Here is a 13115-nt window from a genome sequence, read left to right as displayed (position 1 = left end):
CCTCCTCCAGAGAAAGGCTTTGAGTCCAAAAACACGTGGAGACCCTGCTTGCCATGGGGAGGGCAGGATACTCTACATGCCAGGGAACAGGGCGGTCTGGCGGGTTCTGCCTATCTCACTCTGCCGTACTGGGACAGGCTGCAGCCCAGGAGGGACCCTGCCAGGTGGACCCTGGGCAGGAGCTTCCCCAACCCAACCCCTCGGGCTTTACCTGGTGATAGACCCCCACATCCCTCTGCAACTCAGTGAAACCCTGTTTCAAAATAAAGAATAAAAAATAGCGTTGGTGTGTAGCTTGGAGGTAGAATGCCCCTGGGTTCCATCCCAGTACCGCAAAATAATAATAATAATAATAATAATAATAATAATAATAATAGTAATAAAGAGCGATTCCTGAACAGAGAAAAAGGCGCATAAGAAGTTAAATACAACGTTGTAAACTACCTCTGGGCTAGTGCAAGAAAGGGGAGGAGTCCAAAGGCCGGAGGGCAAGTTGGTTTCAATCTTACTACCAGAGCAGAGGTGTCCTCAGCATCCTCCTCTGACAGGTGACCTGAGTCACTAGCTGAGCCAGCCGGCTGGAGGACCAGTTCCCTGCAGGTGGGACCGTCCTCCTGGTGGGGCCAGCCAGCGATCAGTACTGATACTGGTGGCAAAATCTGCCCCCAAACAGTACGAGCATCTCCACCCGCTGGACCATCACAGTGCGCAGGCGGTGCAAGTGCTTTTCAGACATCCTACGTCTGGCCCCATGGAGGGCCAGGAGCACGAGGGGTTCCCAGGTCACAGAGCTAGCAAGTGGCAGGACCAGAGTTCAGGCCAGGCCTTCCCGCTCCAGGTTTCTCAAGACTGGGATGGAGGAGGAGGCCCACGGTAAAAGGGAGGGCATTTTGCCTTTCCCAAAAGCCTTTGGGTAGTAGACTGGCCCTTCTCCAAACTTTTTTTTCTTTCTTTCTTTTTGGAGCTGGAGATGGAACCCAGAGGTATTCTACCTCTATAAATAAGCTATACCCCCACCCTGCTTTTTTATTTTTATCTTTTTTTTGTGATGCTGGGGATAGAACCCTTCTACCTCTAGGCTACACTCCCAGACCTATTTTTATATTTTATTTGGAAACAGGGTCTCTTAAGCCAGCGCGTCTGGCTTCAAACCTGCGCGATCCTCCTGTCTCTGCCTCCCAAGCTCGGGGATTACCAGCATTTACCAGCATGTGCCACCACGCCCGGCTTATTTTTTATCTTGAAACAGGCTCTAAGTTGCGCAGAGCCTCACGAGGTATCTGAAGCTGGCCTCGAACCTGCATCCTCCTGTGTCAGCCTCCCAAGTACTGGGATTCCAAGTGTGCGCCACCACGCCTGGCTTCTCACCAACCTTAGCTTCCACCGTTCCTCGATAGCCCACACCCCTCTGAGCTCCTCCTCTAGTCGATAAGCTCCTTGAGGACAAAGGAAAATTCTGTGCTATTTATAGCAGCGATTTATTTCTTATTTTTCTTTTGCAATGCTCGGGATGGAGCCCAGGACCTCACCCATGAGAGGCAAGCGCTCTACTACTGAGCTACGTCCTCAGCTCCTGTAGCAGCAACTCCCCTGGATAACCTTAGTGCAATTTCTTTTGCTTCTCTCTGCACGTCCGGATGCGACCAAAGTGTCTTGGCGGTGGGAGAGTGACCACTCAAGTAGAGGCAAGATGGGGCCTGCTCTCAAGAAGCCTGTAAGCCAGCAAGTAAGGCAATGAACCCAGGCAGCACGGGCCAGTGCTCTGGGCAGACAAGCAAACACCCTGAGGGAAAAAGTTACCAGAGCAAACTTTTAAGTCTCCTCTGTGCTGGGGACTACCCTAGAATTTTACACAATCTGGTCCATCCTCACAGTCATAGTTTCTAGTGTCCCATTGTACAGTTCAAATAAACTTTTTGTGTGTGTGTGGTTCTGGGGATGAAACCCAGGAGCAATCTATCTTTGAGCTACACCCTAACCTGATTTTTTTATTCTTTACTTTGAAACAGGGTCTCACTGAGTTGCAAAGGGTCTCACTAAATAGTATCTGAGACTGTCCTTGAACCACAATCCTCCTGTCTCAGCCTCCCAAATGCTGGGATTACAAGTGTGCGCCACCACGCCCGGCTTGAAACAAACTTTTTTTTTTTTTTTTTTGGTGGTACTGGGGGTGGAACCCTGAGGCTTTCTACTTCTGGGCTATACTCTCAGACCTATTTTATATTTTATTTGGAAACAGGGTCTCACTAAGTTGCTGAGAGCCTAAGTAGCTGAGGCTGGCTTTGAACCTGTGCGATCCTCCTGTCTCAGCCTCCCAAGCGCTGGGATTACAAGCGTGCGCCACCACGCCCGGCTTGAAACAAACTTTAGCATGCTCAAGATTGCACTAGAAGACTAAAGGAAGCGTTTAAAGGAGGTGGCCTCTGAGCACTGGGAAGGCTTCTGACAGGAGCCAGGCACAGGAGGGCTAGATTTGGACCATAATATAATGGTGTTTCCCAGTCCCGAATCCTCCTTCAAATGTCCTGTGCCACCCTTGCCGGCTCCACGCCCACCTGCTTCCTTCCTGTTCTGCGCCTCAGGTCGGGTTTCCTATGGAAGGTAGCCAGCATGGGCTGTTAACACCCAGGGCCAGGAGCAGCCATAACTGTCCCTGCTGCAGGCAGCAAGGAAGGAGGGCCATCTGGGGCCTCCGAAGGGGACTTACACCCTCTCCCAGGTTAGCTGTAGCTTGCACGGAATTGTCTGACGCAGAAACAACTGATCTGAATCAGCCCTCGGCCCGCCCGGCCCCAGGGCAGCCTAACTTCACCGCCACCCAGCACTGGGCCCCGCTACTAATACGCCGCATTATTGCCAACCCTCTCCCCCTCTCCCTTCACACCTGGAACGTGGCTGAACCCTCGCGCCCGGCTCCGCGCAGGTGAGCCAGGCTCCGGGCTGGCCTCCTCAACCAAGCCTAGCCTGGAGCGCAGAGTCTGGGGAGCCGGCGAGATGGGGAAGGGGCAGGGGAGCGTCCCGCCTGCCAAGTACCCTCTTAAAAAGATCCCTCCCCAATCTCTAGGACTTCACGGGCCCATCGGGGGCGGGGGCCTGGTGGGCTTCCCAAGCCCGCCGCGGGCTTAGGGGAGGGGACGGCGACCCCGCCGGGGCGGCTGGGGCGGGCTGCAGACCGGAGAGCCTTCGTGAGCTCCGCGTGCGCAGGCTGCGGGCTGTGCCGCCCCGAGCACCCGCCAGGCCGAGCGTCCGTGGGTCGCGGCCAAGGGCAGACGGAAAGCCCCGCGAGCCCAGGGCTCCCGCCCCGGGCCCTCGTGCGCGTCCTCCGCCGGCCCTCGGAGGTCCCGCCGCCGCTCCCTCTCCTTCTCCCTCCTCCTGGGCCCCAGGTCACCCCCAGAACTCCTCCCCGGTCTTTACAGCTTGCTGGGCGCTCCCTTAGTGCCCGGCTGCCGTCCAACCACGCCCCTTTAACAAACCGCGCCCAGTCCCCGCCCCCTCAGCGCCTGCCCAATCCCCGCCCCTCTCCCGCCCAGTCCCCGCCCCCTCCGCTCCCGCCCAATCCCCGCCCCTCTCCCGCCCAGTACCCGCCTCCTCCGCTCCCGCCCAATCCCCACCCCTCTCCCGCCCAGTCTCCGCTCCCGCCCAATCCCCGCCCCTCTCCCGCCCAGTCCCCGCCCCTCCGCTCCCGCCCAATCCCCGCCCCTCTCCCGCCCAGTCCCCGCCTCCTCCGCTCCCGCCCAATCCCCGTCCCGCTCCCGCCCAGTCCCCGCCCCTCCGCTCCCGCCCCTGCCCCGCCCCGATTCCCGGCCGCGGGCCCAGAGCGCCCTCTGTCGTCTGCGCATGCTCCCTGTTCCCGCCTGCAAAGTCCTCCAAAGGGACCTTCTAGGCTGAGCGCCGGCGGCCCGCTCGGGTCCGCCCGCCGGCGGCGTCTCGTTGGTGCTCCGGTGACCTCCGACCCGCGGCGCGGGGCGGGGCGGGAGGCCTGGGCTCCGGGCGGGCGGCGGCTGCAGCTGCGGGACCCGGAGCGGGGCCCGGCGCCGCCCGGGCCGCGGGGCGATGTGAGTTGGGGCGCGGCGGGGCGGGGACCAGGCGGCTCCGCCGCAGGCTCCGCTGCCACCCGAGGAAGCCCTGCGCCGGCCGGCGGCGTCGGAGCCGGGGCGGGGGGCGGGGACCCGGGCCCGGCGGCGGCTCGCCCTCCCCAGCCTTCGCGGTGTCTGGACGCCCCGCCAGCCCGCGAGCCCCACCCCTGCCTGCCCGCACACCTGCGCCGCGCCCGCCCGCGAGCCCCCGCGGACACGCCGCGCCCGCTCCCTCCCGGGCGCCGGCATCCTCCGATGCTACATAGCCCTCCACCCTTTGCATCATGCCGGTCCATGCCGCCCACGCTCCCTCAGCCTTCGCATGCGTCTCAGCCCCCTTGACGCCCTCTAACTCCTGCCCCCCAGCGCGCCCGAGGCACCCCCCCCCATGGGTTATCTGGTGAAGTGTCCCGGTATTCTAAAGAAAAAGATGGAGACGGGGAAAGTGCGGCCTCCCCCATCCTGCACCCTATAATTCTGGGTTTCGCACACAACCCCGCTCCCTGGCTTAATACTGGGTTAAGCCCCGGTGTTCCCCAGGAACCTGTCTTTAGTCTGCACGTCTCCTTCAGCCTGTTTCTTCCAGGGAATACGCCAAGAGGGTGGGGGGGCGTTTTCAAGGATGCGGACACAGGGGACCGTGGGAAATACTGTTTTTCCAGAGCAGGAGGGTGGAATTTCGAGGGTCTCCAGAGGCCTGGTTTGTTGACTAGTCTACTTGGGGTTCTCAGATTTGACTTGCTCATGTGAATACTAAAATCGGGCTTTTTAAAGAGTTCAGGAACAGAAAAATCTAGCCAGCTTCCAAATGTGAGGTTGAAGGATCCTGTTTTGTAAGAGAAATCGGTCCATTTTAGTGATGTTGGTCTTACATACTTACCCTTAGAAATTATTTAATCTAGACTTGCCACATTGACAGATGTTCCCCCTAAAAACTTAAGGCCTCGGGGGCCGGGAGTTGCCGTGATAGTGTCTCCCAGATACTTGGTAGTAACAGAACAGACTGGAATTTTGGCCTCTTGAAGCCTCAGACGGTGTTATTTTCAGTACACAGTAGTGTCCTGTTCAGAAAACTCTAAAGGAGTCGGGCGTGGTAAAGGGACAGACAGAATGCAGGAGGCAGGCATGGTGCTGCCCTCCTGTAACCCCAGTACTTGGGAGGCTGAGACAGGAGGAGCGCAGGTTCAGGGACAGCCTCAGCTACTTAGCGGCTTTGCAACTTAGACCCTGGGAAGGCCAGGCGTAGTGGCACAGGCTTGTCATCCCAGCATTTGGGAGGCAGAGACTGGAGGATTGTGGTTCACGGACAGCCTCAGCTAGTGAGGCCCCTTGTTGCAACTCAGTGAGATCTGGTTTCCAAAATAAAGAATAAAAAAATTAGGGCTGAGAGTGTTACTCAGAGTTAGAATGCCCCTGGGTCCATCCCCGGTACTGGGGGGGGGGGGGGGGAAGAAAGAAGGAAGTAAAGAAAACTCTTTGTGGGGTTAAAATTCTCTGCAAAATGAAGTGATGTCCAGGGCCTTGCTTGTAAGTGGATTCCCAGGAGGCTATAAACCTTTAGAATCCTGAGAGATACTGAGCTGTCTCATACCTCAAATTCACCAGTGCTAGGAGAGTCGCTCCCTCTTTGGCCCCATGGGGCTTAGATTTTGTGGTCCCCTTGTCTATCAACCTTTTCCATTGCTGTTTCTGCCTCATTAGGACCTAGAACAGATGTCTAGATGGGATGGACTGCCAGCAGGTCCGTTTTATTAACAGTGGGTGAAGGTGGAAGGCTGCCGTTAATCTGTGATCTCTTTCTCCTATGCTAGGTGAGCCCCGGGTGTGTCCCGGAGGGATCCAGGTGACTTCTCTGCAGACTGCTTGCCATGGTACTCCACCAAGGACAGGGGAGATAAAGAGGGCACCCTTCCCCATGCCCTGCCCTGGTCAGCTCCCCAATGGCCCGGGTGAGGTAAGCGCCGCAGAGAGGGGGCAGTCTTCTGGAGTTTCCCAAGCTGGGAGGAGTGGCAAGTACAGGCCACTTGATTGCTCAAGGATTCGCACATTTTGCACTTTAGTGGGATGGCTAATCCCACCTACTCATTTCCCGCAGCAAGCTGCAACTTCTTAGAAGTTCTAGTTAGAAGCTGGGTGTGGTAGCCCGTGGTCCCAAGTAATCCCAGTACTTGGAAGCTGAGCCAGGAGGATCAAAGGTTCGAGGACAGCCTTAGCAAGTGGTGAGACTCTTATCAACATAGTGAGACCCTGTTTCAAAATAAAAATAAGCCAGACATGGTGGCATGTGCTTGTAATCCCAGTACTTGGGAGGCTGAGCCAGGAGGATCACCGGTTCAGGGACAGCCTTAGCAGCAGACGCTCATCAACCTGGCAAGACCCTGTTTCAAAATAAAAATGAAATAGGATAGGGGAGCCAGGCATGGGGGCACAGGCTTGTAATCCCAGCATCCGGGAGGCTGAGACAGGAGGATTGTGGTTTGTGGACAGCCTCAGCTACTTAGTGAGGCCCTTTGCAACTCAGTGAGACCCTGTTTCAAAATAAAGAATAAAAAGTAGAGCTGAGGGTGTAGCTCAGAGGTAGAATGCCCCTGGGTTCCATCCCTAGTAAGACACACACACACATTCACTCACACACGATGAGTTTTAAGTGGACGCTGGGATGGTAGTAAAGGAGGGAGGATTGAGTGGATTGAGTGGAAGGGGTAAGATAAAAAAGGAGGAAAAAGCCAGGCATGGTGGCGCACACGTGTAACCCTAGTACTTGGGAGGCTGAGACAGGAGGATCGCAGATTTGCCGCCAGCCCTGGCTACTTAGTGAGGCCCTGTTTCAAAATAAAGAATAAAAAATAGGGCTGAGGGTGTAGCTCAGCGGTAGAAGGTCCCTGGGTTCCATCCTCAGTACTAGAAAGGTACAGGCCAGAGTATCTGGCACTCCCGATCCAGTGTCTGCTGAGTCAGGCTGAGGCGTCTGGCCAGCCTGGCTCCTGGCAGGCCACCCCCAGCCCATCCTCGCCTCTCCAGCTGGTCTCCCTCCCTCCCCATCCTCTGGGTCCAAACCCTTCCTCCTCCTCAGACCTGGGCTCAGTGCTCCCTCTGAGAAGCTAAGTGTCCCAGGGCCAGGGTCCTCAGCTCATTCTGACTTGGATGCGTGCTGGTGCAGAGGCCTTCCGTCCCTGGGTGCAGAGTAAACCCCTTGAGGGACGGCCTGTGTCATACCGTGTCTTGGCCAGAGCAGGGTCCCAGTGAGGCGGCCCTGCCCAGGCTCCTGGAGCGGCTGCTGCTGACCTGTGCGCCCTTCTTCCCTAGGGCGGGCTGGCTGCTCTGATACCATGGGGAGCTGCTGCAGCTGTCTGAGCAGAGACAGAATCCTAGACCGCCACCCCACCAGGTTCAAGGTACCCAGGGCTTCCTCCTCTCTGTGGAGCCCGTGACAGCTGAGGCTGTGGCTGATTCAGTCTTTCCAGACTCACGTGGAGGCACGGGTCCCATCGCTCCACGGCCGCGGGAAGAAGGCCAGGGCCGGTGGTTGCTTCTCCTGCAGTGGAAGGGGACTTTCAGGATGTCCACTCCTCTCAGTGTATCATAACCTTATATATGCCATTTCTGGAGGAAACAACACAAGTCTGTATTTTAAATAAGGCTTAGCACTATATTGGTGTTTGCCCTAGGAAACTAAGGCCCAGCCCAGAGGACTATGCGCCTCGCTCCTCCCTGCTGGGGCTCCTCCTCCCCCCCTTTCTCCTCTTCCCTCCCCTCCTTCCTTCTCTTCCTTCTCTTTCTCTCCTTCCCCCTCCCCCTTTTCCCCCTCTTTCTCCCCCTCCTCCCCCTCCCCTTCCTCTTCCTCTTCCTCCTGCCCTCCCTCCTCCTTTTGGGTCCCTGTTCTCCTCCCCACCAGAGGAGGGAGCCCTCAGCAAGGTCCCAGAGCTGCGGAGCGGAGGCAGCATGTTTCTGATGCCTGGGCTTCAGAATTGGATTGGGTCAAGCCCCTTCCTCCTCCCGCTGGGTCCTAGCTATGGACTGTCATTGAGCTTTGGTTGTCTAACCACCTGATCTTGGAGGTCAGCTAGCTCCCTCTCCCTCCATATCCAGATGGCACCGCTGAGACCCAGAGAATCGCGGTGGGCCCCGCAGTGCGTGCCCGTGACCTGTGGCGCTCAGCCGTGTCTGGGGGAATCCCATGACGCCCTCTGTGTCTTGGCTCTGGGTCTGCAGGGACCTGGCTCGGGGTGGCTCAGGGACCGGCTGGCATTCCCTGGACTCACGCCTGGATTCTGTCCCCCTTCCAGGTGATCAATGTGGACGACGAGGGGGTGGAGCTGGGCGCGGGGGTGATGGAGCTGATGCAGCGGGAGCTGGTGCTGCACCTGCAGCAGCGGGAGCCCGTGCGCTGGCCCTATCTCTGCCTGCGGCGGTACGGCTACGACTCCAACCTCTTCTCCTTCGAGAGCGGCCGCAGATGCCAGACGGGCCAGGGTGGGTACCGGCCGCCCACAGAGGGGCTTGGGCAGCTCGGCCACGGCCAAGTGTCAGATTGCAGACCCGGCCATCAGACTTGGCAGGTGTCCCCAGAGAGGCGGGTCCTGGCCAGGAGCGCACAGCGTGTCCTTGCAGAATTGTGTGGACGCCCGGACAGTGCCGTTTCCCTCTCCAGGAGTGAGCGCCGCCCTCGGTCCCTGTGGGGGGACATTCGTCTCACAGCCCATAGGAAGGAGCCAGTGCTCCCAGGCTGAAGCTTTCCTGGTAAAGCCGACAGACAGCTCTTCCTTCGGCTGCTCCGGTTTTGAGTTTTCTCATTTCCCTCGAAATGGAACAAAATTTTTGTTTGTGTTGCAGTACTAGGGATGGAACCCAGGGGAATTGTACCAGTGAGCTAACCCACCAGCCCTGTTTTATTTTTATTTTGAAACAGGGTCTCACTAGGTTGACGAGCGTCTCACTACTTGCTGAGGCTGTCCTCAAACCTGTGACCCTCCTGTCTCAGTCTCCCAAGTACTGGGATGACAAGCGTGCTTACCCGGCTTACAGAGTTTTATCAGAGTCTCCAGATGAGACCCCCTGGACCCCAGGCTTAGTGAGAAGTCAGTCAGGAGCTCCGGCTCCTGCCAGGCCAGGGCTTGGGAATGAGACTCGGGGTTCAGGCTGCTTGGGGCTCTCTGGTGTACAGACTGACACTTAGTGCGTCATCTCCGTTGCTATCCGCCCTGGACCGTGGAGGGCCGCATGCTGCCCTCCCCTCTTGTCTGTGCAGCCCGAGGTCAGGGTGGTAGATGCTCCCGCAAGACAGAGGCCAGGCCAGCCACAACTCTTGGCCGGCCTGGGCTTGTCTGTTAGCGTCCAGTCATAGCTCCGTGAAAGAAGGCCCGTGTGGGGGTGCGTTGGACGTGGGTTGGAGTTCTGACTGCGGCGGGGCCGGGGTGAGTGAGCTGTGAGCTGTGCCCGCCGAGGGCCCAGCAGGCAGTGAGTTTCGGCCCGGTGCTCACGGAGGGCATCCTTGTCCCCACCGAGTCCACGCGGCCCCACACAGGATTCTTCCAAAGCTTTCCGGGCCCTCCCACCCTGGCTTACTTGCCAGAGTAGCCCTGTTCTTCTTCCCCATCCTGTCCTGCAAGCCGCAGTCGTCCTCACCGGGCCCGCCGGTATCAATAATGCCGTAGTAATAGTAATTAGCGCCATCCTCGGCCTACTTGTATTTATCTTTGCTGTGGACGTGTGCTCACGCACACCCCAGGTAGCGCCCCTTGGATCCCAGGTCCCGCTGGGGCGGAGTCCAGGCGGGCCCGCACTGAGGCCGTCTTTGGGGCCCCTGGCCTCAGCCCAGGCCAGTTCTTTCTGAGATGTGGAGACTGTGTGGAGCCAGAAGGGCTGAGGCGGCGTCTCTGGGAGCGTGTGGCCGCAGGTGTGCCTTGCGCACCACCACCTTTCTTCCTTCCTGTCCCAAAGGAGGTCCAAGGCCTGCACACGGAGACATTCCCTCTCTGGCCAGGCGCCAGGCTGAGCACTGGGGCCTGAGCACTGAATAGAGCGGGCCTCTCGCCTGCTGAGCGCTCCTGGCAGCGCTGGCCTGGACGGGGCTCGTGTTCCTGGGGCAGAGGACTCTGGGAGCGACTCATGTAACACTGTTGTTTTCTGTTTTTGTGGCGCTGAGGATAACCCGGGGCATTCTACCTCTGTGCCGCAGCCCAGCCCTGTTTAATTTTTATTTTGAAGCAGGGTCTTGCAAGGTCGCTGAGAGCCTCGCTGCCTTCTGAGGCTGTCCTCAAACCTGTGATCCTCCTGTCTCAGCCCCAGTTCCTGGGGTTCCAGGCGCATCCCCGCGCCCGGCTTACTTACTCCTGTGCGTTTTCACTTTGGTTTTATCCTCCCCTCACCCCTGAACACACATCTTCACATCTTCATGAAGATCCTTGCACTTGGGAATAGAGCGGCAGTGCCTGTGGTGAGACGGCGGTAATGGACGAGGGCCCTGGGACCTGTGGCCATAACTTCAGAGCCTGCCCGTGTGTTGAGGGCCCAGCTCTTGGGTAGCTCTGAGGCGCACGGCCTGCGTCGGGCCGCCTCACGCCTGCCTCTCGTCCGCAGGGATATTCGCGTTCAAGTGCTCCCGCGCAGAGCAGATCTTCAACCTCCTCCAGGAGCTGATGCAGCGCAACAGCATCAGCGTGACGGAGGAGCCCGTGCCCAGCCGCGGCCCCGAGGCCCCGCCCGCCCGGCCCGGTGAGCACCCGCTGGGGTGGGGAGCCCGTCAGGCCCAGTGGGGTGGGGGGATGGGCCTGGCCGGCCTGGGCCTTCTGGTTTCCATGGCGACAGCAGTCTGGCCCCCTCTTCCTCCTGCGGGTGTCCAGCCCCACACAGGCCCCTCCGGCCGCAGGCGCGATTCCCCTCATGGGTTCCCACAGTTTGCTCTCAGGGCTGCCCTGCACCTCGGGCTGGCCTGTGGGGGCAGGGATGGAGCCACAGCCCCTGTTTGGGGCACGCACTGGAGCTCCCTGGCAGAAACAGAAGGAGGCCCAGGGACAGTGCGGGGGTGTCCGGCACGAGCCAGGTGGCTCAGGAAGGGCTATCCTGGAGCAAGGGTAGTGGGCTTCAGCCTGAGCTTTGAGGGCAGAGAGCCGGGGAAATGCATGGGGCAGTCATGGGCGAGTGTCTCTCGTCCACTCACGGAGTCCCAGGACACCTGGCCCGGGTGGACAGGACTGGCGATCCAGTGGTGTAAGTGCCCTCTCCCGGCCCAGCCCTGGGCTACACAGTCTCCAGCTTCTCCAACGGCGTCTCCGGCTGCTCTGGAGAGGGCCCACGACTCTCGGTGCCCAGGCGGCCATCCACCAGCAGCTTGCGACACCCCTCCCTGGGGGAGGAGCCCACCCACGCCCTCATTGCCCCCGAGGAGCAGGTGAGCAGCTGGCCAGCCCCAAGGGGGTGGAGAGTATGACCACCTTCTCCCAGGAAGGGTCACGGGAGGGGGAAGAAAGTTGATAGGGTCCCTTCCTGTGCCCAGAGCGCTGTACGAGGTCGCTCCTTCCCCTGGGCCGCTCTGCTCGCCCTGTCCCCTTGCGCTCTCCTCCCTCCCGACCTCGCCCCGTGGACCCTTTCTCCCGCAGTCCCACACCTACGTCAACACGCCGGCCAGCGAGGATGACCACCACAGGAGCCGGCACTGCCTGCAGCCCCTGCCGGAGGGCCGGGCGCCCTTCTCCCCACAGGCGCAGGGCTCGGCCCAGCGGGACCCACAGGTGTTCCTGCAGCCAGGCCAGGTCAAGTTCGTGTTGGGCCCCACTCCTGCCCGACGGCACATGGTCAAGTGCCAGGGCCTCTGCCCCAGCCTGCACGACCCTCCCCACCATAACAACAATGAGGGCCCTTCTGAGTGCCCAGCCCAGCCCAAATGCACCTACGAGAACGTCAGCGGGGGCCTGCGGCGCGGGGCCAGCTGGAGACTGAGCCCCGAGGAGCCCGGCTGGACCGGCCTGGCCCAGCGCCGGGCCGCCCTGCTGCACTATGAGAACCTGCCCCCTCTGCCCCCGGTGTGGGAGGGCCCGGGCCGACTTGGCGGGGAGGGGGACGACCGGGACTCGAGGGACGGCCTCACGCCCTCCTCCAGCGGCTTCCCTGACGGCGAGGAGGACGAGACCCCCCTGCAGAAGCCCACCAGCACCCGGGCTGCCAGCCCCGTGCCGCTCACCCGCCGCCGCGGCGTCGCGAGGGTCTTCAACTTTGACTTCCGCCAGCCCGGCCCCGAGCCCTCAAGGCAGCTCAACTACATCCAGGTAGAGCTCAAGGGCTGCAGCGGAGACAGCCCCAAGGAGCCCCAGGCCCCAGCGCCCACCGCCTGCCCTGCCCGCGGCTCAGACTCCTACGCCGTGATCGACCTCAAGAAGACCGTGGCCATGTCCAACCTGCAGCGGGCTCTGCCCCGGGACGACGGCACCGCCAGGAAGACCCGCCACAACAGCACCGACCTGCCTCTGTAGCGAGCAGCCGCCCCGCCACAGCCAGCTCTGCCTCCTCCCTGCCCACCCTGGGCTCGCTGCTCTGCAGGAGGTGCAGGTGGGGTGGGTGCTGCCGCCCGTGTCCCTCCCCAAGCCCAGGAGGCCAGCGAGCAGCTAACTGAAGGGCTCCCACCCTGTGTCTCACCCCATCATCTGTCTTGTCTGTTGGCTGTCTGTCTGTGTGTGTGTGGTTTTGTTTGTTTTATTTTTTTTGGTTGGAATTTTGAAACATTTTGTACCTGTTGATTTTATTTATCAGTTTATTTTTCTATTTATTGTTTTAAATGTAATTTAACATATTTATTATTAATATAATTATTTTTAAATTCTGGCTTGGGGTGGTATCTTATTGTGGCATCTTCCCTGGTTCGGGTCTAGAGTGGGCCTTGAGCAGGCCCAGGGGGTGGGAGCCACATCCTGGGACACGTGGGGGAGCTGTGGGATTTGTTTATTTATTTTGTGGGTCTGGGGATAGAACCCAGGGGCATTTGACCTCCAAGCTACACCCCACTGCCCTATTTTGTATTCTTTTTTTTTTTTTGGTGGTACTGGG

The 13115-nt window shown here is 59.5% G+C and overlaps 1 protein-coding gene across 2 annotated transcripts; it reads left to right on the top strand.

The window, feature by feature from the left end:
* Positions 1–7405: 7405 nt before the first annotated feature.
* FRS3 (fibroblast growth factor receptor substrate 3) lies at positions 7406–12544 on the top strand (the record flags this gene model as incomplete). 2 transcript variants are annotated; one of them, XM_080700482.1, is made up of 5 exons in its annotated part: positions 7406–7471; positions 8363–8549; positions 10656–10790; positions 11309–11466; positions 11675–12544. In XM_080700482.1, 5 exons carry the CDS (start codon positions 7406–7408, stop codon positions 12542–12544), a joined length of 1416 nt encoding a protein of 471 aa, XP_080556608.1. The 2 variants fall into 2 exon arrangements, with proteins under 2 accessions (XP_080556608.1, XP_080556607.1); XM_080700481.1 differs by having other exon boundaries at positions 11291–11466.
* Between the last annotated feature and the right edge of the window lie 571 nt (positions 12545–13115).

Source organism: Muscardinus avellanarius, assembly GCF_963383645.1.
Source record: "Muscardinus avellanarius genome assembly, chromosome: 8".
Classification (NCBI taxonomy): domain Eukaryota; kingdom Metazoa; phylum Chordata; class Mammalia; order Rodentia; family Gliridae; genus Muscardinus; species Muscardinus avellanarius.
This window is presented reverse-complemented; position numbering and strand designations above follow the sequence as displayed.